At 55.3% G+C, this 22,492-nt stretch overlaps 2 protein-coding genes across 2 annotated transcripts; one reads left to right on the forward strand and one right to left on the reverse strand.

Annotated features, from left to right (window-relative positions):
* Positions 1 to 10,159: 10,159 nt before the first annotated feature.
* LOC149808713 (protein TIC110, chloroplastic-like) lies at positions 10,160 to 15,310 on the forward strand. The gene is made up of 7 exons (XM_089995184.1): positions 10,160 to 10,300; positions 10,382 to 10,544; positions 11,351 to 11,620; positions 12,159 to 12,880; positions 13,000 to 13,596; positions 14,134 to 14,374; positions 14,817 to 15,310. The coding sequence occupies exons 1-7, from the start codon at positions 10,160 to 10,162 to the stop codon at positions 15,308 to 15,310; spliced, it is 2,628 nt and encodes an 875-aa protein (XP_089851310.1).
* Positions 15,311 to 17,223: 1,913 nt separating this feature from the next.
* On the reverse strand, positions 17,224 to 19,895 carry LOC149808714 (large ribosomal subunit protein eL18y-like). The gene is made up of 5 exons (XM_089995186.1): positions 19,874 to 19,895; positions 19,680 to 19,769; positions 19,251 to 19,379; positions 18,192 to 18,311; positions 17,224 to 17,450 (listed from the first exon to the last, which is right to left on the reverse strand). The coding sequence occupies exons 1-5, from the start codon at positions 19,874 to 19,876 to the stop codon at positions 17,229 to 17,231; spliced, it is 564 nt and encodes a 187-aa protein (XP_089851312.1). The 5' UTR covers positions 19,877 to 19,895; the 3' UTR covers positions 17,224 to 17,228.
* Positions 19,896 to 22,492: the final 2,597 nt, after the last annotated feature.

Below are 22,492 nucleotides of genomic sequence, written 5' to 3' on the forward strand. Positions count from 1 at the left end.
TCTTTCTTTGCAGATGTTCCTGACTAGCAATGGCCATGTGTTGCTACTTTGTGCATGACGTGCCATGCAACAGGGATGAAAAAGTCTACGTTCATTGGTCATAGCCACACGGAAACAGTGTCATGGTCATGCTGTGTTTTGTTGATGTACCGATGCGGCAACAGCGTCAAGGCACTCGAGCTAAGCGTCTACCTGGATGAATCAGAGCTATCTGACTGCCAGGTTCTGGCAGTCGAGCCAAACGGTGGCCTAGATGCACCATGGCGGGCTGACTGCCAATGTGACTGCAGGGAGTTGCCGAGCGCACCCTCCCCCACAGCGCACGCGGACGGGTTCAACTTAGCTCTGGACGGCCTCACACTTCCAAAGCAAGCAGCCTCGAATCCATCAGCACTCCCCAATCCTGCCTCCCCGGCTCCCCCCCCCACCCCCAACTCGCCGTCCAGAGGACCCCAGGCCCGTTCGCGGACCGCAGCAACGTGCGTGCAAGTGACCCACTCGGCGCTCTCCTTTCGCCGCGTGCCCCCAACCCCAGCGTCGCCGATGTGCCTTGGTCGAAGGCCGTGGTGAAGACGTACACCGAAAAGCGCGGCTGGGCGATGCTGATCCCGCAACTACGGCTCGATGGTCACACTTCACATCGTCATGCTGTACGTGCAGGTCAGCGTCGCGGCGATCGGATGGACGACAGACGCGCTCGCGTTCACGGCAGTGGTGCACGCGGCATGTGTGTTGTTATCGCGCTGCTGCCATGTGTGGTGCACCGACCTTGAGCCGGCACCGCTTGCGCCGACGACGACATACGCGCGCAGTGTCACGCGGACGATCTCCTCGCGAGGCACGTCCACCCCCCCCCCGACTCAGGCCGACAATGTCCTTGCGCTCGCGCAACATGCTGCAACAGCAGCCGTTGTCCGTTCAGCGCCGCGCGGCAGTGCGCAGTCGTTCCCACGCGGCAGCGCTGTGCGGTGTCCTCATCACTTTGTGGTCGCTCTCGACCGCCAGCGCAACGCGGCCGGTCTGCCGGCCGCTCTGGCATGCCGTCTCTGGTGCGTACGGCGTCGTGTGGGTTGCGTACGTTGCAATCCTGACGCGCGCGCGGCCACATGTCGTCCCTCCTTGACAACCTTCCGTACTGGCTGGGGGGGCTCGGGGACGCTGGGGCGCATGTGGACTGGCTCTATCGCAGCATGGAGGTCACTTGGGAGTCCTTCGGCTTTTGCGTGCTGAGCTGGCTTGCAGTGCTGTCGCTGAAAGCGATTGCGGATTACTACCTCTTCATTTCGCCGATGGTTGTCGCATTGCGGCCGTCTCTGCAAGCGTGGTCCGCGCTCTGCGCCCCGCTGCTGCAGCATGTGGTGATGGGGGTGGTTGTTGTTGCGCGTGCGGCGCCGGCAGTGATCATGTGTATCGCTAACAACCTTTGTGTGGGCGTTGCTCGTGCACCTTGCGTTCAAAATGGTCCAGGACGTCTGCCACAGCCATGCTCGTGCTCTCACACAGCTGGACGGCGGCAGTGGCGGACTTTGGCAACGCCGCGAGCGCGTACTGGCACAACTGCCTGAGCGTGGACGCCCGCCATGCCCAGACGGAGTCGTTTGCGGCGTCTTCGTCTGGGGGAACATCCCGCGCGGGAGACGCCCCCCCCCATCGAGCGGCGGTTCTCGCGCCCTCCGACGCCCGTCGGGAGGTCCAGCTGGAGACGCTGCAGGACCTTTCCTTCCACGCAACGTCCCGCCGGACGTTTGAGGACGCCCCATTCTCAAAACACGCCTGGAACTCTGACATGCCTGACCCAGCCCCGGACGAAGACCTCTTCACTTGCACGACCATTTCAAGGGAGGGGGGCGCGCTGGTCAAGCGTAGGCACGACGAGGCGCCCGTGGGCGCCCCCCGGCGTCCCCGACAGTCCGCACCACGACAACGATCAACTCAAGATCGAGACAAGCACACGCGGGGCTCGCCAGCTCAGCGAGAGCACCGCTACACCGACTGCGACAGTCAGACGCATTCACCCCTTCTCAACAGATTCGTTTTCCGTCGTGCTGCAGCACACAACGCGAGTCGTCTCGCTGTTTTCGGTCGACATGCGTGACCTGCTGCTTGTGGACAGCGTTCCTGTACAGTCGGGAGGTACGTCGCTGTCGTCCAGTGCTGGGTCGTTATTGCAGCCGTCGCCGGACGAAAGCCCCCGCAATCGCTACCCTGCCCTCCAGGTCCCCTGTGCCGCTCATGTCACTCGTCTCCGCGCCGGCGCTCTTCCTTGACCACGGCCTCCTCACGTCCTTCACCAGCAATCTGATTCACCCCCCCGGGGTCGCCGCTACAGCTTCCCGCTCGGTGGCATGTCTTCAGCACCGCGTGGAAAGCGATCCTAGCAGACCTCCGTGGCCGAGACCTCCTATCGAACCAAGAGCTGCACCTCCTGAGCTTCAAGACGCTGCGATTGCCCGGCCGCCGCTGAGGCTGCCGACGCCGCTGAGCCCGAGCTCGAGTGGCAGCACACCCGCACCATGCCTGCGTTCTACGGCGCCGGCCAGGTCGCAGAGGCTGTGCAGCGCGGCATGCACGGCCCCACGCCGAATCAACGCAGTCAGCACGGTCGCTGCTGTGCTAGCAGCCCTCGCGCTGCGCCTCCACCTGGCATCGGAAGCACAGGTCGCGGCTCTCATGGCTCATGGCGAGTACGTGGCGGACGCCAAGGGGTCCCACCACGCGCTGGCGCGGTCCGCGATGCACCGCAACTTGCGCAAGGCCGCTGAGGCACTTGCCAGTGCTCTGGCAGCGGCGGACGCCACCGGCTGCGCTGGCGGTCCCGGCCGCGCTCGCCGCTGGTGCGAGCGTTTCGTGCCGCGGCTCTTTCGTTGCTCGCGGGGCTTGATGCAGAGCTCGATGCGGCCGAATCGAGGGGGGGGGGGCGCAGGCATCGCGATGGCGCGTGGCGCAATTCAGGAGCTCCATGGCGGTATGGACGAATCAGCGATCACCTCGGCCGTCAAAAGCGCGTTGGCCACGTGCTGCTCACATCAGGCGAGCCTCGCGGCGAAGGACTTCCGCACTTACATCGCGAGTTTGAACGAGCTACTCGTGCTCAGCCCCCAGCAGTGTGCACCCTCGGTGCAGCCTGCTGCCGAAGCGCTCGCGTTCTTCCTCACCAGCCTACAGAATCCGGAGCTGGAGGCCCCCGCGCCTCTGAGCGCCCTCCCCTCGCACTCGGTGCTAACTCCCGTCTACCGCGAAGACGTCTTCTACGCCGTGGACGCCGCGCACGCTTGCTCCGAACTCGGGTTCCCCGCGTCATCTGCCTCGGGCATCTCGGACCTACTGACGTGCGCTGACTCAGGCACATGCACGCTCGACTACCTCAGGAACGTGCACCCGCAGGAGTGGGCGCACTGGGCCGAGCGCATGGCGGCAAAAGGTGCCTACGGCAGGGGGGGGGGGGGCGCCGTGCAGCAGCGCAGCAATCGCTGAGGGCACCTGCAAGCGCGTTTGGCATCGGCGGGCCGCTGGCTTCGCTCGCTGACGAGGTTGTTCTCTGGGCGAGCTTCCGAGGGCAGCTTCTAGGCCGGACCGTTCGGGGAATCCTCCTATATCAGCGCGCCCTCGAGATCGTTGCGCACTTTGAAAACGAGTCGGGCGCCCAGCGCGATGGCTCGCCGGCATCCCTCTCACAGGACGGCGGCGCTGCCGGATCCGCGAAAGTCTGCTCCAAGTTCCAATACGTCGTGTCCTGCCAACGCTATGGAGAACAGCTCCACAGCAAGGACCCCAGAGATAGGTTCCTCGCGAGCCCAGGTGAACAAGCTCATGGCGATGTTCCCGGCGCTTCAGATAGCATATATAGATAGTCAAAAGATGGCCGACGGCAAGTTGGAGCAGGCGTCTGTGTTGTTGGTGGCAGACCGCGCTGGGGGCAGCCCTGTTGAGGCGTTCCGAATTCGGCTGCCCAAGAACACGTTCACAACTTCCGGCATCATCCTTGGAGAGGGCAAAGGCGAAAATCAAAATCACGCGCTCATTTTCACGCGCGGCGAGTGCATCCAGGTACCTTCACCCGTTGACACCTGAATCGATGGAATGAGCAAATGTCGACCTGACGCCTTTTGAGTCCTCATGGGCAGCTACCCCCATTGTTGCAGGAAACATCCCGCTGGTAATCTCACCCACACAGATGACACTTATGACAACAGTATCATTTGCATGGTCCGCAAGGAGCACACTGGCGCAGAAGTCTCTTTGAGATCTATGCCCAAGCTGCTGTTGGTCCATGGCTGTGGTGTAATGCTTGACAGGCTCCGATTTGCTGTGATGCCACCACGTATCCTGCTGAATCTTTTTGTACCTGAATAAGCATGCCCTTCTCTTGGGGTTTCATCCCAGAGGTCCGGAAAGGGCATGTTTTATGCAGGTCCCGAGACACTTTGGAATGTGCTGTCTGATCTGTGCTGGTCCCTCTGGTGTGCTTGAGGATTATGGTGAAGTCACTATGAACAAAAGTACCGCAGTACCGTCGTGGACATGGGCGACTCCAAGTTCTCTCTGGAAGCAGGATGGTGGGACGGACAGTGAAAGAGAGTGGGGCAGGGCTATCTCAATGAGTGCGCTATGGTGTTTGTGGCATTTACCTGTTTACCCGCAGCCATAACTTCTTTCGACTTTCCGCTGTGTGTATTCCAGAAAGTTAATCAACATGGGTGCAGAGGTTGCGCATGGTGGGGGAAAGCCTGAGCTCGTCAGTGCTTTGCCAGAATGAGTTTCCACCCCCATTTTCTGTCCCCTAAATTTGGGACCCAAAACATGACAGGTTCTGGCGCAACACGGTAGCTGGGATGCAGGTAATTGACATGAACCAGGACAACACGCTCTCCGAAGCGCTGAAGATGCCAAACCTCCTGTCCGAGTTTGTGCGGCACGCGGAAGTTGCAGGCGTCAACCGAGCCCTGGAGTCTCTTGAAGAGGTGCTTTTAGAACGCCGGTGTGCAATTTTCCTTTCAGAACGTTTTGCCCGTTCACGATAAGTCGTTGATCTGAGAATGTGTCACAATGGATCGTGTCAAGTTTGTTGGTGTCATCTAGTCACTGTGATACCATTCTAGCCATATGCGGAGCTCATTAAAGCTTTTGCTTTGCGCACCGAAAACAGAAGATTGTGCCTGTACAGAAGCATATGCCGGGTATCAGAACTATTCAGTTTTAGTAGTTCATTGTGTACGTGCTGATCCAACAAAAGGGTAGCCAATTACGCGTTCGTACAGCCCTACAGACGATGTGGGTTCAAGCCGGTTCAAGTCGCGGTAGTATTTGGTGCTGCCGATTTTTAATGTGAATGCGGCAGTAAAGAAGTACATCATCGTCCCTCAAGCACGAGTGCTCCGCCAGATTGGGTAGTATCCCCCCGTGTTTGACCTCAATGTTCAAGCATTTTCAGGCACCTAGACCAGTGAATCATACGGTCTGGCGGACTGCTGTCATGCAGTGCCTCCGATGCCGGTTTGCTGAGGACGCGCTGCGGTGCAGGGAGGAGGCTGAGGGGACTCTGTCCCCAATCTCGGAGCATCGTAACGGTTCGCAGGCCGCGGGGCGCTCCAGGCATACTTCCCCCGGGCGTTTGGGGGTTACATCGCCAGCACTGTGGCTGCTCGGCATCTGCCCTGCTTGATGAACTGGCCTCTGTCAAAGCAGCGGAGCAGGTTGGTTCCAGCTGATGTGATGATGTCGTTTCCTTGTCTGATCTTATCTATGTGACACTTATGTGACGTAAATGTCACATTATAAAGACGGTGACGTGTCCAACTCGTGAATCGAAGGCATTTGCGCTTGGCTATGGCACATTGTAGGTCACGCAAGTAGCATACGGTGCAACAGGTTCACGATCTAACACTTCTGGGGAAACGAAGTGTGAGGTGTTGTAAACCAGCTATCCTGAGATAGAAGGTTTTATTATGTGTGCCGAACCTTGTGTACTTTGGCTCTGAGTGAGGCCATATATGTGGACAACTCAGGCTAGAATCCCTGAGTCAATTGCAATGGCTATCTTGCTAAGTGTGTCGCTACCTCAACTGGTAATGTTTCCCAACATGAGGTGCTGGACACCCTACAATAGTATCCCAGGCGATGCACGTGCTGGTCAGTGGAGTGCAATTTGTCGAGATTGCTCTCTGTCAGATACGCCAGAGATACGCTCTAGTGACCGAAGGGCGATACCCTCAATCATATAGCCCCCTCAGGCTCAAGTACATGTATACACAGTATACTGTATTAGGTGATGATGATGTATCTTTCGCTGTTCGGACCGCTGACGTTTAAAGAGCTGTGTCACTTCGAATGTGCTATCTTTGTTGCTTGTTGTCTATTTCCTGCCATTTTCTATGTGATGTGAGTATGTATATTTTTACAACACTATGGCATCTACATAGACACTGGCAACATTGGCAACAGGTCTCTAGGTTAAACACATTCGTCACATCTTGTCAACGACACAATCCCCTGTGCATGCTGACGGTACCATCCTCCTCTGCAGGAACTCTTCATGGCGGGAATGGGGGAGCACATATTCAGTGGTGTGGCGGGAAGCATGGCAACGATGAGCGCCACCATGGAGACCTCCTTCCAAGCCATGTACTCCGTCTATGCGTCTGCGGGGGCCAAAGCACATTACGGCCATCCGGACGTCATGAACAAGCTCTTCATTATAACGCGGGGGGGGCTGTCGAAAGCAACGAAGGAGGTGCATGTGGTCCGAGGACGTGTTTGGTGCTTTCAATCACACCCTCCGCGGCGGGAAGATGTGCCCACGCAACATACATGACTGTGCAGAAGGGGCGCGATCTCGCGCTGGAGAGCTTCAATCTCTTTGAGACCAAGATCACACGCGGCCAAGTACAGGTGCGCACTTGCTCCCTACTTCCTTCCATTGCTTGTACGCAGATTGTTGGCACGGTTTCCCTAGGCTGCACTGTTTTTGGGAGCTCACATTCAACAATACATGAGTTGTGTGGGTGAACAGAGGCTGAATACCATTGAGTCAAGGTCCTGACTGTCGTCTTCAAGAGTACGGTCTCTGCGCATTCATTTGGGGCAAGCCACGAAAGATATAGCAACTGGTTGGTTGTTGGCGTTAGAGCTGTACAAGCGTTAGATGATCTGGGTCGGGGCGGGACTGGTGAAAGTGCGAGTTCGCATCGCGGTAGCACGTTAAGGGCTGTTGTCAGCAACAGTCCCGGTTGTGGAAGCTATATCTGGATTGTTCTGGCCTTACCTTCCCCAAGTGGTAATTGCAGTTGCCAGTGTCTATGTAGATGCGGTGTTGTTGTATAATCATACATCGTTTGCCGAATATGGTCCATTAGGTCTGCGTGAGAGGAGCGATGCATTCCACCAAATTGATCGCTACCCAACCAAGTGCGAGCATTTCCGACTCCGTGCGTTTTGAAAGCTGGGACAGAGCGCAGCAGGGTATTGCTTGGAGCTGCCGCAATTAGCAAACGAGCGTGATGTAATGGTGGCAGGGATCATCGAGCAGAGAGGGGGCCGTGCAGGTGTGGTGCTCTCGGGACGCCTTCCGACTCTTGCAGCTGCTTGACCCGTTCCGACAGCTACACTTCGTCTACGCCTACCGCCACGCAGGCCATTTCATTGGCAGCTGGGCGGTCTTCCAAGCCATCACCGCATATGCATGGGCCTTTGCGCTTTGTGCCACCGCCGCCACAGCGCGTCAACTCCTCTGCAGTCCTCCCCCCTCCCCCCTCACCTTGCGGAACGGGGGCAGCGATGCGCCCTCCACAAGCTCCTCGTGGTGCGACGCTGGCGAGGTCTGGGGGATGGGTCCGAGTAGCTTGGGCTGGCTCGTTCCTGCGATGGCGCTTTTCCAGACGACTGCGCCCATGCTGCTGCCGCACCTCATCGATGTTCTGATCCAGAAGGGCCTCGTGCACGCCCTGCAGCAGCTGCAGCAGCACGTCAGCTGCGGGTGGCTGTTGTTCTCCGCCGTGATGGAGCGCAGCAAGGCTTGGCACATCGGGGTGAGTCTCCATCGCGTTGCTGTTCGCGTTTCGCCGACGGCGTGGTCCAGATGCCTGAGAAAGTAGCGCTTTGTGGGATTTTACCCCCTTTTATGTCCCCAAGACATATGTATCTTTGGTTATGTGATCCACAACAATCAGTGGGTGTGGCGAAGCACTGTGAGAAAGGTTGCTCCTGTCAACGCACTGATTGCCGCAGCACGGTGAGGCAAATTGCATTGCAAATCGCATGCCGTGATGAAGACATGGGCTTCTTTCGCGTTCTCGACGCTTCTCAACGTCAACTTTTGACTTGAACAGACGAGTGTGTTATTATCGATGACGCGGTGTTGAATGCTAGATGCGTATCAACCGACGCTGAATTGTCGTTTGCGCTCGCTAGCGCTCAATTGGTCCTGTGGGTAAGGTCAATTCTGCTTGGTCTTCCTCGTAATGTGCATCGAATTTCCATCCCTACTGGGGTTAGGGGAGAATTTCCATCCCTACTGGCTATGTCCAACAGCTTCTTGTGCCCATGAAATTGGGCTGTACAGCACGCAACATGATTTGGTGAGTTGGCAGTCGGTGTGACGTGACTAATGAGTTGCGTGTGTTCAGGATACCATGCGGTACGGCGGTACATGCTACTTGCCAACTGGCCGCCGCTTTGGCATCAGCCATTATCCGCTGGTGCAGATGCTTGGGGCGTTTGCGCAGTCACACATGTGGTACGGTGTGTACTTGTTGATGCTGATGTCGGCCAGCGCCGTCCTACTCATCGGCAACGGCACTCTCAACTGGACAACTACCCTCGCTATGCTCTGCATGAGCGTTATGATTCAGGCCCTATTGTGGTCACCCGTCATGTTCAACCCCTTCAGCTTTGATCCTGCCAGTGTGAAGCGCGACACGGCAGATGTTGCGGAGTGGCTGGGGCTGCGAATTTGGCGCAAAACGGGCGGGAAAGAAGCGGAAACGGAGTGCCCTTGGGCCGTCCAGTACTCGCGGGAAGCGACGCGTGTGCTTGCGTCCAATGAGGGAGGCTGGCAGATAGTGCGTGCCGCCACGGAGGTTCTGACAAACGCGTTGCTGACTGCCCTCGCATGGCGTGCTGCGTCAGCTGCCGTGGCAGCTGAGTCATGGCTAGTTGCATGCGGGGGTGGCATCATGTGTGCTGCGGCTGGGATGTGCCTTGCGCACAGCTGTCTGCTCTCTGCAGGCCCTCGAGCGGGGCTTGCTCGAATGTGGGCGTATTGGGTTGCTGATTGTATGCTCAGTGGAAGCGTCTTGTGCTGCACGGCTGTGCTGTCCAGGTGGTCGTTGCTGCATTCTTGGCAAGTTCAGAGTCTGTTCGGTACTGCAGTGCGCGACCATACGCGTGCAGTCGCCAAAGCAGTCAAGCTTGATGGCAAGCTTCATGCAGAGTAGCATGGCCGCCAGACGGAGAGTTTAGGAGCAGGGAATGGGACCTCGCGTGCCGCTGTTAATCTTTTGTACTCCCGTCCTCCGGAGTTCTATTGAATTGCTGCTCGGTGAGATGCCCTGCTGGTGGGTTGCTGGTGCGTTGAGAGGCTGCCCCCTCACGTAGCTGAAGAAAACATAACGCATTAGTTTCGTGACATTGACTGAGGTTTTATGTGTAAACACCACCATCACATCCACATGGACATTGGCAACCTCGTGTAGTGCACCTTGTGATTAAGAGTGCTACCATTACCGTTACTTCAGGCAGGCGTGCCGGGAGCCTGATGTGCCATGGCCTAATAGACCGACCAAGAGTGCGCATGCGCGTTCTTTGAAGTGCACACGGCTTCGCATCGGAGCCGCGTGGTACTCAGAAGTTTTCCTGGCAGAATACTTGAGACGTCGCCAGAATCCGCCAGGCGTAGGACCACATAGCAGCCTATGGTTTCCAACATGATTGGAGATGCGTATTCTAGCTTTGCAGCAAGTACGGGCTAACCGAGGCTCAGAAGGTTCTGGACACGCGGTGTGTGTGTGTATTGCTCGTTTGGTTAACCCGCCAACCCCTATCGACACCACATCCAAAACGTCAAGCCAGTATCCTGCAACGCAGAGGGCGGTAGGATACATGCACGCCGCATGCAACACTCACCCTTTCTAATCCGTTTCTTTCGTGCCAGCTCTGTGCGAACATGCGTGGTGCTAAGAGTTCGCGTGTGGCCACAAGGCCAGGCTGTGTGCCTGGTCGAAGGGGTGATGCCACCAGCTCCAAGAAAAAGGTTATTGCAAAGGCTACTGCAGAAAAGACAGAGCGTCGTGCAGAAACCGAAGAGGTGCGTCATCTTGTGCGCGCTTTGGATTCAGAGCTCCAATAGACCCTGAGCAGACGATACAATGAGGAACATTCCATGCAGGAGCGCAAGCAGCGTTTCAAGAAAGTTTTTTCTGCTCCCAGAGAACATGAAGGAGCTGCCGCTGTGCTGACCAAGCTCCCCGCACCTGTTTTCTATGGAGCATCAGCGGTTGTCGCGGGCGCAGCCGCATTTGCGGGATACACAGCTGGCTCCAGGGCACCTGGTGCGTCTCAACCGTGATGAGCCGCGACAATTCCGGCATGACATCAAGATACCCTGACATCCCGTGATCAATAGCATGCCATATTCGTGTATGTCGTCCACATTTTCTGTTGGAGTGCCGACAGTGCCTAAGATGTTATCTGTGGTAGGTTGGCCACAGTTTGGAAACCCCCCATCACCTAGCACCAATGGTTGTCGCAAGTCACGATGCAGGAAATGCAGTCTAAGTGGGTATCCTTGATGATGGTATCCTTGGGTGGTACCAATGTGCAGGATTGCGTTGCTGTGCACTCCCCTGCTATTGACACCTACAAGCTTCTCTCCGATAACAATTATCGCATAGCAGCTTCTGCATAGGCTTGTCTTTTGGAATGGGGCAACATATCTCTGCATTTCAAGGATTCTGCAGACGAATTTGCAGGCTAAATATAGCTATCAGCTGTCCACAAAGGTTATATCGCATTGTGCGTGCGCAGCTTTCTTCTCGGGGCCATACGCAACCTGCCGTAGGCATACTCGCGGCCACTTCTGTCATGTGAAACGAAGTGATTTGCATATTCGAGCCAAAATCATCACACGCCAACACGAACGCATTCTGTACGCTTCAGCACCGTATCTCGAGAATCTCGGGTCGAGATAGACGCGTCTTGCGTACCCTGGCGCTCTCCATGAGCGCGCAGACCCGCTCATAGCCGTGGACTAGCAGCCACGCGTCTCGTGGTTCCCATCTGCTGTCAGGAAACGCCACCAGGCTGGCTGGTGGACAGCGAAAGCCACGTCGGTGACCTGAGGGGTGTGCCAATGCAGAGAGTTTGCCACAGCCGGTCACAGCAGTGGCGCTCGCAGCCGTCGGCGCGGCTGCGACAGGAGCAGCAGCGCTCAAGGCAAAATCCGCTCGTGATGGAGGTGCGGGAGTCGAGTTGTGGAACGCGATCGTCGAGAGCGACGATCCCACAACCCTGGACCCCAACACAGTCAAGAAGATCAACGACAAGTTTTCCGTGAACATGTCCACCGCGCAGCTGATGGAGGTCAAGCAAATCTACTCCGCGTACCTTCAGAGCATGATCCCTGCAGGCATGTCTCCTACAAATGGCCTCTGTAGAGAGGGACTGCAGATGTGTAGGATTCGGGCTCTAGCTCTCGAATCCATGCTCTCAAGCAAAATGGGGCGCGTAGAAACAGGACGAGGGGGGGGGGCGTTGGACACTATGCTGCTGATGATGTATCTTACTACAACACTACCGCATCCACGTGGACATTGGCAAGTCCAAGTACTGCTTGGTGATTCAATGCGACCATCGCCTGAGGCAAGTATGCTGTGATGGCGCAAACCCACAACACTGTATAAGCAGCAGTCGTTTGTGATGATACAGCATGAGCTGGGTTGATCTTGAGGTTCTGCTGCTTTCGGACGAGTTCATGGTTGGCATACGTGTCTCCAATTGACGGTGTCACAAGTCCTTGCCGTGCGACCGCCGTGCAATGCGACCATGGTTTTCCTTTACACAGATCACTGCTCCAGCTACCCGACCCAAGAAACCACTAAATATTCACCGCACTTGATGGCAATCCAAGAATTCACTGAATATTTACCGAATATGAAACCTTGCAGGTGACGTCCCCCTGCGCGGAGACGAATCCGTCAAGCTACGGGAGTTTTTAGACGCCCTCGGCCTAGCAGACGAGGAGGCAGCGCAGTGCCACATTGACGTCGGCCGCAACTTCTTCCGCTCCCGCCTCGAGGTCGCAGGGCGGGAGGCGCAGTTCGAGGAGCTCCGCGCCTTTCAGAAGATCGTCTATGTCTCTGGCGTGCTCTTCGGAGAGCTCCGCTCTGGCTTTCTCACCCCCTGGGTAGCCCGCTTCCCGGGGGTGACCCCTGAGCAGGTCGCCGTTGCGAAGCGTGACGGCGCGCGCACGATTATGAAGGGCCGTGTCGTCGGCGACTTCGGCGGGAAGATCCCCCCCAACGCGGAGGCTCTCCAGGAGCTCCGGCGCGTGCAGCTCAACGTGGGGCTCGCTGACGACGCTTGTGCCGCGATGGTGCGGGACTTTGTTGCGGCGGACGTCGACGCTCGTCTCAAAGCGGCGGTTGCGGTGATGAAGACACGGGGGGCGAGTGTCGATTACTCCGGCGCGGTTTCCGCGCTGGACGACCTTCTCGCGCTCAGCGCGCAGTACGTCGCGTTTGCATTCGGCGACGCCGAGAAGGCGCTCGTCCCCGGTCTTGGACCGATCTCGACCGCTGGCACGTCGTATGCGTACGAGAACAAGAACGACCTGCTGGTGCGATTCGCTCCGCTTGAGAGCTTTCTTTTGAATCGCTTGACCGGGGAGGTCTGCTGCGCTGATTGCTTCATCCTTCATTCCAGCACGTGAAGGAGCTGTAGCTGCGATGTCGTTTGTGGACAAATGCTCACCCATGCTGATATCCTGTTCGTTGCTATACCTGATAGAAATCGAATTCTCTAAATAGTAGCATCAACAACAACCACATGCTGCAGGACCTGTACAAGCTGTACATGGAGACCAAGCTTCGCGAATCAGGCGACGTGCTCAGCAAGGACATCAATGCAAAGCTCACAGCCCTTGTCACCCTGCTGGGCCTGAACCCTGTGCGAGCCGAGGAGACTCGTATCAAGATCATTGTCGAAGCATACACCCGCTTGCTTCGGAACGCTGTTCGGACAGGAGCCCTCGACGCCTCCCCCTCTCCTGCGATGCTGCTGAATCAGATGCTGACTCAGGTCAGCATGCCCGGCGAGCAGGCTGCCGCGCTGCACGAGTCACTGTACCGGCAGAAGCTGGAGGAGTGCGTGAAGGACGGCAAGATCGATGACTCAGATGCCGCCGCCCTCGAGCGTACGGCCCGGCTGCTGTGCGTTCCCATAGGCAAGGTGGCTGCGATAGATGTCGAGGTGAAGGGGCGCGTGCTGCGCGCTGCGCTCAAGTCGGCGATGGATGTTGGCATTGACAACTTTAGCAAGTACGAGCGTGACAACATCGTCCGTGTGATGGAGGACATGCGTATGGACAGTGAAGCTGCGTTCAGGGTGCGATGCCGACCGATCAGAACCAATGAAAGCTTGATTTTCTCTGAAACCCAAATCGTTTGGTTGTGAAAAGCTTTTGCAACTCGCAATGCCCAATGATGTTTCTTGATACAACGCTGCTGCATCCACATGGACACTGGAAATGCATAGACATGTTGTGCGTCTTCATCCAATCCATGGAGAGATGCACCAGTCATTTTGAATACGATGTGTACGACTGATGAGCGCTGTAGTGTTGCAATCCGTGGGAGCTGGTCCACTTTCGCCGAAGCAATGTCATTGGATGTCTTGAGACTTCGCCGTTCCCTATCACCCAAGTAGGAGCTGCGCTGTTGTCCAGGCATCAAAGATGTAGCCATTCCTCCGTGGACGACCAACCCCTGGGAAATGGCTTGTTGATTGTTGATCTCAGTGCTTTGCCGGAATGGAGTTCGACTTCCAGTTCTGCCCGAAATGGTCATGCATCTTCGTGATACAGACCCACAAAGCAAACCGCCTGGCAAAGTGTTGCTTGAGTTGCAGCGTACATGTCCGCAGGTGCTTGAGGAGTTGGGACGCCAAGAGCTGGTGAAGATGATCAATGGAGCCCGCACTAAGAGCAGCAAGTTGGAGAATGCTAGAGAGCTGAAGCGGGTGGTGTACTTCAGCAATGTCATCTTGGCTCCTTTAGTGCAAATCGTCAAGGGCTCGACACCCGGGGCCTCCAAGGAGGATGCCATGAAGGAGCTCATGGAAGTCATGGCCAAGGCAAAAGCCGAGGCCGATGCAGAGGAGGCAGGTGAGTCTTCTCACCCTGCCATCTTGCAGCCAAATTGCACCAAGCTGGAAATGTACTTCCACCTTGAGCCGTCCTGAGGGCTTGCACTGCAGCCAGTGTTTCGCCAGACCCTGCAATTTCTGGGTTGCGATGCCTGAAATGCATGTTTTTGGGGGGCAGAATGGGGATCGAACTCCATTCTGATGACTGCAGCTTCTCGAGCTGCCTGAGAACGTTTACAGAGTCCTACCATGGGCGGGAGAAAGATTGCAAATCTGTTGTGTCCTTGCTTCCAGCCAACAAGGTTTTGTGGTGGCCAAGAGCCTTGCAGGAGCCTCCCAGGGCATGACTCATTATTGCCTGACCTGGCATGTCTTCTTTTTCGTTGTCTCCTACCATGCAAGAACGAAGTAACCCGTATCCGGACAACCTGTTTGTGACAATATGAGGACTTGTCCTGCAGCAAGCAAGGCTGCCGCGGAAGCCGAGAGCCCAGCCGAGGCAGTGGAGGCGGCCCAGCGCGTAGATCCAGAGGCATCTGAAGCTGGTGAAGCTGCGGCAGAGGAGCAGCCAGAGGCCTCCACATCCGAGGTCCTCCCATCCTCGCTCGCAAAGGCCGAGAAGGCCGCATCCGACCGCGCTGCAGGCGAGACGATCACCACCGACGCCGGCAAGCAGATCACGATGAGCAGCCAGAAGGACATCACGCTTGCAGCAGACTTCGACAAGAAGGACTGCGTCGAAATCTACAAGACTTACCTCATGTTCTGCATGACCGGGGATGTTGTTCAGCTGCCGATGGGTGGCACGATCGTTGTCGAACGTGACGAGACGGAGTTCGCCCGCCTCAGCCAGCTCGGCGACGTGCTCGGACTCTCCCAGATGGATGTGTACGAGGTGCGATTATCTGTTGTTCACATGTTCGTGGCTAACTCACATCATGCTAAGAGCAGATGACATTGGAGACAGGGACTCACCGGCAGTGACTGCATTGAAGATTATCGGAGTTTTATTAATACCATTCCAAATAGTTTGTCGACCGTTATCACCACTCAAGTCTGCCTGGGCATGTAGAGGCGAGGCAGGACGCAGTGATGCACGTTGCTGAGTGGATGTGACCGTGCAGGTGCACTCTTCCATGGCGGAGCAAGCATTCAAGTCTCAGGCGGAGACCCTCGCCGTCGGCGGCAACGTAAACGCCGAGACGCGCGAGAAGCTGGACGAGATGGCCAAGAAGATGGGCATCCCCGATGAAACCGCGCAAAAGATCGTCCGGGGCATCACCAACCGCCGCCTCACCGGTAACATTTCCAGCATGAAAGCGCAGGGCGAGCTCACCCTCGCCAAGGTGCTCGAGCTGCACGCGATGGATATCGACATCGTCAACGTTGTGGGGGCCTCCTCGCTCCAGCAGCTGTATGTCCAGGAGCTCGAGTCGCAGGTCGCCTCTGGCCAAGGGGGAATCGACACTGCGCACTTATTGGGAAGCCTGCCCTCCTCACTTGGGATCGACGCGGACAAAGCCAAGAACCTCGCACACTCCGTGGCCAAGGACCGCGCCAAAGGCATCATGGTTCAGGTGCTGCTCCGCATGATCAACCCTCTGAATGATGCTCACATGCCAGGAGAGCCATCATGTGTGTTACAGACTGTTCTCTGTGCAGGAAGGTGTGGACAGGTGACACCTCTTGTCAACTTCAAGCTCGCATTGGCAGCGAATTTGGCCTGCGCATTACATACTTCTCAATACTCGCAGCAGTTCTAGCTTTCTAGCAGTTGTTCTGTGTGCCCTCAAGCATAATCACAGTATCCATGCATCCATAGCTTGCGAGCGAAACCGCTTATGCAGCCATAGTTGACAGGCTAGGTGTCGGTGAGGAACGAGTGTATCGTTGACGTTGATATTACAGTCCGTACCTTGGCTCGATCGACAAGAATCACTGTAGCCTCTTCTGACGATGACATAGCATGCGGTAGCGTTGCAAATTAACGCTTTCACAACAAAAACCGCAGCACTCAGGGATTGTTTTTTGACTGAATGAGACTGTTGCCACACAGGCGATTGCGGACTATCGGAGGGGCAACCATGCGGAAGCTGTCAAGTACCTCAACAATTTGTTAGCGTGCTGGAGGCTGAGCGGAGGCGACCTCAAGGGGGCCGGAAAGCGGAGCTCTATGGAGGAGGCATTGGACGTCTACGGAACGTACTGCTCCAAGGTTGAGTCGGAGGAGCTCAAGGACGAGATGGCCAAGGCCCTCGAGTTGAGCGACGAGGACAGCCGAAGCGTTCGGGATGCGGTCGCGGCTGGTACCTTTGGCAAGGCCACTGCTGCTGACCAGGCGGGCGCCGCTGCGGACACCGGTGGTTCTATCTTCTGATTTGGCAGGCATTGGTAGGAATGTAACCGAACTAGCGGACTGTGACATTATTGATAGGGGACGTGTGTGTTGTCTAGGAGTGCTCTGGTCTCAGAACTGTTTATGGTTGCAAGTTCTTCCGCATCTTGGAGGCGGAGAATTAGACATTCAGGCAAAATGTTCTTGCTCATGATGTGTGATTGGACCCACTGCGCATGCACACACGACAGTGCCCATCTTGTAGAAGGCAGTCTGTAAGCATCTGCAACTCCTCGTCCTGCAAGTGCTTGCTTGTAATTCCACCTGTTCCACTGCCGGCACAGGCCTTCAGGGCATTGCCATGCTTTCGTCCATTTGGGTGTGGAAAAGCTGCCCTGTGTGCATTTCCCAACCAGACGTCATTACTGTTATACAAAACGAGTGATGACATGCGGCAACTTTCACCTTGTGCAAAGCAACATGAAGGTGCGCCATATTACACAAGGGGCAACCACTACACAGCCACCCAGGCATACACTTAGCACTTGTATCCACGGGACTTGCGGCGACCACGAGCAGACTCGAACTTGCGGCCCTTTGCGCGCACGTAGGGCTTGGTGTGCGAGTCCGGAACTCCGGGGGCCTTGCCGAAGTGCTTGACAGCCTCGCGAGCGTTCTTAGGGCCTCGCAGGAGGACAGTGTTTGAGCCAGTGGGTGCCATGAGGGCAAGCTGGTCGAATGTGATGCACTCACCTCCGGCCTGCACATACACAGGACAATAGGTGTAAGTGCAATCCTGAGCAGCTAGTATAACAAGCTATCAAATGCCCCTCCAGCCTGCACATGCATATTTGTTTCGATGCGACCCTGTCAGGATCCCCAAGCAGCTACAAGCTAACGACGATGCAATCAGCCCATGCTTGGCCCACCGTACTCCTCAACGCGGGCATAAATGCTTCCATTCCACCAATACTCCCGAGATTGCAGGCATCCAATCCCAACATCCGTGTACAGGATTTGCACGAAGGACGTTCCTTTCCTGCCCGTCTTACACTGAAGATGCAACCCAATTGATTTCAGGCACCGGTCAAAGGATAGACCCCATGGAAACGATTATGTACGCAGAGGCTTGGCAACAATTGGCGAGCGACATGCAGCTGCCCTTGCCCTCAGAAGGAAGAGCAGGTATAAGGATTGCCTCCCAACACAAAGACTGATCTGCAAGCTGTCATCACCCCAGCCAACTGGAACCCTGTCCCAAAGTGTCCAGCACAAGACCACAGCCCCAACCGCACTCTATGAAGGGTGTGTCTAGAGAAAGACGCTGTTCGGGCTAGCACGTTATACACTGCGATTGGCTGTTCCCATACACAACACAAGATGAGCTAGCTCTTCCGACAAAGGATCAGGGGCAGAAACAACATAGAACCCTAGCAGAAAATCGGCACTGTCCTCTTCAAACGGCAGTCCTGATAAGTCTTGCCAGCGATGGAATTCATACCTTGATGATGCGAGCACGAGCGTTCTCTGTGAACCGGAGTGCGCACACTCTCAACTTAGCCACCTCGAACACACGCACATCGTCGGTGATGGTACCCACAAGGACTGCGATCTTGTCTTCCTGCACACACACTATCCTCTGTTCATTTCTTCCTATACAGTGGAACACACGCAACGAGACATACACAAGGAAACGAAGCTGCCTCAATCGAACAAATTGGAGGATGTGGTGATGGCTACCCCTTGTTGTTTGTTGTCTAGTTCTGGCCATTACCTATGTGATGTAATGATGGCTATCCATACACGCTACCGCTGGCTGTTCCCATGCGATATATCCATCGCTCCGCAGTCAATGGTATCAGCTCATGCGATCGCACATTTCGTTTCTGAAGTGTACGACCGCATGCGCTCATGATACCAATGATGACAGGAAGCAGGCAAACCAAGCAAGGCATGGAAATGCTTGCAACCGGTGCTTTGTCCAAGAGCAATGCACCCTCCCCCACATTGATCCGTTGATTCCAGGGTATGTTTTGCCCTTCATTCCCCAAAATGCCAACGCAGAGCCCATGATTAAGCGCCCCAAAGCATTCCACCTTGGCAAGGACTAGACTCCTGACCCTCCTGGGGACTCCCAATTGGAATTAAACCTCCACTGGTACGCCTCTTGAGAGGCACCTCGTAGGCTGTGCTACAAGCGAAACGCTGGTCCCCAATCTCCGCACGAATCTTCCTGAAGCGCTGGTAGAATCCTGCATTTCAGTGTGCAAAAAAGGTACAGCATATACCATCCTTGGTGCATTGGGCAACATCATCAACAGAGAACATTGAGCACTCATGACGTCGCAGCATAGCTGTGAGAAGGCCAAACTGTGCCAGCACTCCACTCACCAACCCTGAACTTTTTCAGTCACGTAGCAACCCATGGGCTCTGCTGCTCATGCTACACTCAGTAGCTGAGCACCCTGGCCAGACTGAATCCCACTCCCGACTGCATGACGTTTTGCTGCTATGGATAGGCTGCGGTGGACTGCAAATGGAGACCGTGCAGACAGCTTACCTTGCCAGCCATGTACTTCATCAGCTTGGAAAGGGACATAGGTGGCCTGTTGATCTTGGACATGAACAACCTCCGCAGCACCACCTTGTTGAAGGTGGCATCCGTGCGCCTTGCCAGGAAGCGGTACAGCTGCACAAACGCACGCTTTCACACGTCGCTCTCACCGCCATTCTGGTCTTTCAGCAGTACCGCAGCCAATGCGGCCTCCCCAACAAATATCACAAGCAGTGTTTGACCTGTGCTAAATACAGAGTGACAACGTCTGTAGGCATCATTTGCACTCTCAGGCGACACTGCGTTCGTGCGTAGCAGGCAGTTTCGTCAGCGCCAACGCGTGGCTCACCAACGACAAGGATGGAAACCAAACGATACTATCTACGATGATTGTCTATGTTTGACTTCTGCTTGTCTGTCCCGTCCGAAGCTCACCTTCACTAGAAGTGCCAGGTACACATTGGCGCTCTTCGGGGCCGTGCGATGACCCTTCTTGATGCGACCTCCGGCCTTGATATCGATACCCTGCAGAAGAACATATGTCAATGCAGAAATCGACGAGGAGAACGTATCCGCAGCTCAGCCTATCAGTGGGTGTTCAAGAGGCATGCAAAAGCAACCAAACGCACCATGTTGGTGACTCGCTATCCCGCAACGAAAGGTGAAGAGGCCGATCTAAGAAAACAGAAATCGCTTATACAGCTCGGAAGGCGTTGCATTCAGGGGCCTTCATATTTTGTGAGGTTTCCTATCCGTGACTCACGATGGGGGGGCGTAGGCCCCCCAGGCTATTACGCTTGAAGGTGCACAACTGGCGACACAAGTCAGCCCGCAATTCACAACCTGCGTAACAATTTTGTCGAGGCATTCATAAGTTACACTTTTTACGTTCGGGAGGGACGCGAGGCTATGCTGGCTGTCAAACCCTGTGCAAGGGCGAGGACTCTCGCACAGGGTCGAACAGCCAGCAACTGCCCATACGTGCATCATAAGGTAATGCAAGCCCATGTATCAGTAGCTACGAGAAACCTCAAATTTGCGAGGCAGGCCCTTGTAACGAGCCCTCGTTCGCACATGTCTGGAGCCAGCGTTTTTCTTTGCAGCGTACAATTTTTATGTTACGATGTTTTCTAAGAAGGTCGCTCAAATGGAGTGTGTGGTGTGTCGAAGAATTTGGCGCCGTCTTGCTTTTACCTTCAGTGGGCGAACGTGGCTACAGGTGGTTCCTCACATCGCACCGCCAATCACCCTTACCGCCATACAGGCCTCTGCAGCATCCAGGAACTAGGAATTTGCAATGATGCTTTTTCTGGGAAACACTGCCTGCGCTCCATACAAGTTGGATGCTGCATGAGCGATCCCAAAGTCACCGGCCAGAGCAAATGGGCGCTAGAAGAAGCAGGCCTAAAATGTGTTTATCTATCGTTACCAAACTGTAGTACAATTTGAGAACAGTGGAGAAGTTCTCCCAGCTATCTAGCTACTAGCATGACAGCAATACAGTCATACACGTGCGTACAGGAACGCAGTACTCATGACATGTCTACAGTGTGCCAGTTGGCAGCGGGCGAATCTGATGGTAGCTCAAACCCTTTTCAGACACTCTGTATTGAGAAAACATCCACACAGCGTAGCTTGGTGTCTATGCAGAACAACTTGTCAACAACAAGTCCGCACAGTTTACAGCATCTTGCCCCCCCCCACGAAAAATGATCTAGCCATTCACCCTCAGCAAAACAGTGAGCACAAAACGTGTCTGTCTTCGCAGCAGTAAGTGCGATTGACGCGCTACTTGGGGGCACCGAATTGCAATTCAATGTCGCGTTGAATGGCTGGCAGCTTTGCCCTGTAGTCTGTTAAGCACTGCGTGACGCACTTGGCCATGCTGCCCTGCAAAGCACAGCGCCATCAGAAACATCGCTGACAGACAGCTGCTGCAAAGAATTGGGGGTTGCATTGTAACGCTCATCATCAAATGATGCTTTGACATCACAAGGCATTGGTGTCCCTTGTTGGAAGGGAACTAGCCATACATGGCCCGGTTCAGAGTTCAGCACACGAGAGCGCCTTGCGATACACACAATGAAACAACCTATCTCAGGACGGTCAGTCTCCAACACCCCTGATTCATGGCCGAACCCTTGGATGTTTGGGTCACAAGTAGAGACGTGCAACGCAAAGTCACACCATTTCGCATTGTTCCGAGATGGCAGAGGCTGGCAGAAGACGAGGAAGCAGACATGTCAGATTAGGCTACGGCAAGTCAGGCTGGTCAAGGTACAATACAATTACCCCAATACAATTACTCCGGGGTGATGGTGATGGTAGCATAGCTTCCAGTTAGTACTTGGAGTTGCCAATACCTGTGTGGATGCGGTGGTGTTGTAAACAGACACATCGATACATCACACAGATGAAAGCAAGACCTGGACGGCACAGGCCAAAGATATTGAGATGCTTGAGATGATTGGTCATCATGGCAAGACTAAGTTCCCTGAATCTTCACATGGCCTTGTTGTTCAGCGTCGTGAGCGTGATGGCCACCTCATACAACCGGCGTTCCGTAAGCTTCCAGGGTTGGGTCCTCCTTTGGGGGATGCTGCATCCATCCATTAAGGCGCGAGATCAGTTCTGGCTGTCTCGCCCGACTCTGCCTTGTCAACATTGCCATTTTTGGGCTGGCACACTTGTTTTGTTTCGTTTCAGCACGTCAAGGAGATAGGAGAAGAGCTCACCTCAGCTTTTCGTAGGCTGTCCTCGCTTGGATTCGATCCAAGGTTTTCTGTGGCCACATCCTGGCATCGCTGTGCACAACGCTGTATGCGCTGGCTGAAGTCTTGAAGCTGGTGTTGCAAAGTCTTGTTTGCTGCCCTCACTTTGCTTTCGCAAGCATCCGCACTGCACGAATCGTACAGCAAGGTTGAATGTAGGTTTGATAACCAATTGGAAACCACGCCATACTGGTGCCTGTTGATCTAGCTAGGGACGATGGAATGGATGGTTCTGTGATGGAATTGAAGTTGCTGGGACTACTATTGCAGGCCCTGTTAGAAGAGAACAGATCTTGGAATGCATCTACTTGCAGAGTGGGTTGCAGCTTGCTGAGTGGGGTGCAACGATCGTCCAATAAGACAGCTACTGAAATGTGAATCGTAAAGCAACACTTCTTGTGATTGTGAATTGTGCGGCTGAAGCAATGAATACGGGTGAATTTTGGTTGGCTGTGGCCGACCTCTGTTGTTCAGGTC

This window comes from Nuphar pumila, unplaced genomic scaffold (genome assembly GCF_984573655.1).
Source record: "Nuphar pumila unplaced genomic scaffold, dmNupPumi1.hap1.1 HAP1_SCAFFOLD_2398, whole genome shotgun sequence".
Classification (NCBI taxonomy): Eukaryota; Viridiplantae; Streptophyta; class Magnoliopsida; order Nymphaeales; family Nymphaeaceae; genus Nuphar; species Nuphar pumila.

Coding starts and splice junctions, on each gene's coding strand:
- LOC149808714 (XM_089995186.1), bottom strand. Junction 18,312..19,250: donor TGAAGTACATGGCTGGCAAG/GTAAGCTGTCTG, acceptor GTGTGTGTGCAG/GAAGACAAGATCGCAGTCCT. Junction 17,451..18,191: donor CTCGTGCTCGCATCATCAAG/GTATGAATTCCA, acceptor GTGTATGTGCAG/GCCGGAGGTGAGTGCATCAC.
- LOC149808713 (XM_089995184.1), top strand. CDS start 10,160: ATGCGTGGTGCTAAGAGTTCGCGTGTGGCCACAAGGCCAGGCTGTGTG. Junction 10,545..11,350: donor AGCTGGCTCCAGGGCACCTG/GTGCGTCTCAAC, acceptor GTGCCAATGCAG/AGAGTTTGCCACAGCCGGTC. Junction 14,375..14,816: donor GGCCGATGCAGAGGAGGCAG/GTGAGTCTTCTC, acceptor CTTGTCCTGCAG/CAAGCAAGGCTGCCGCGGAA.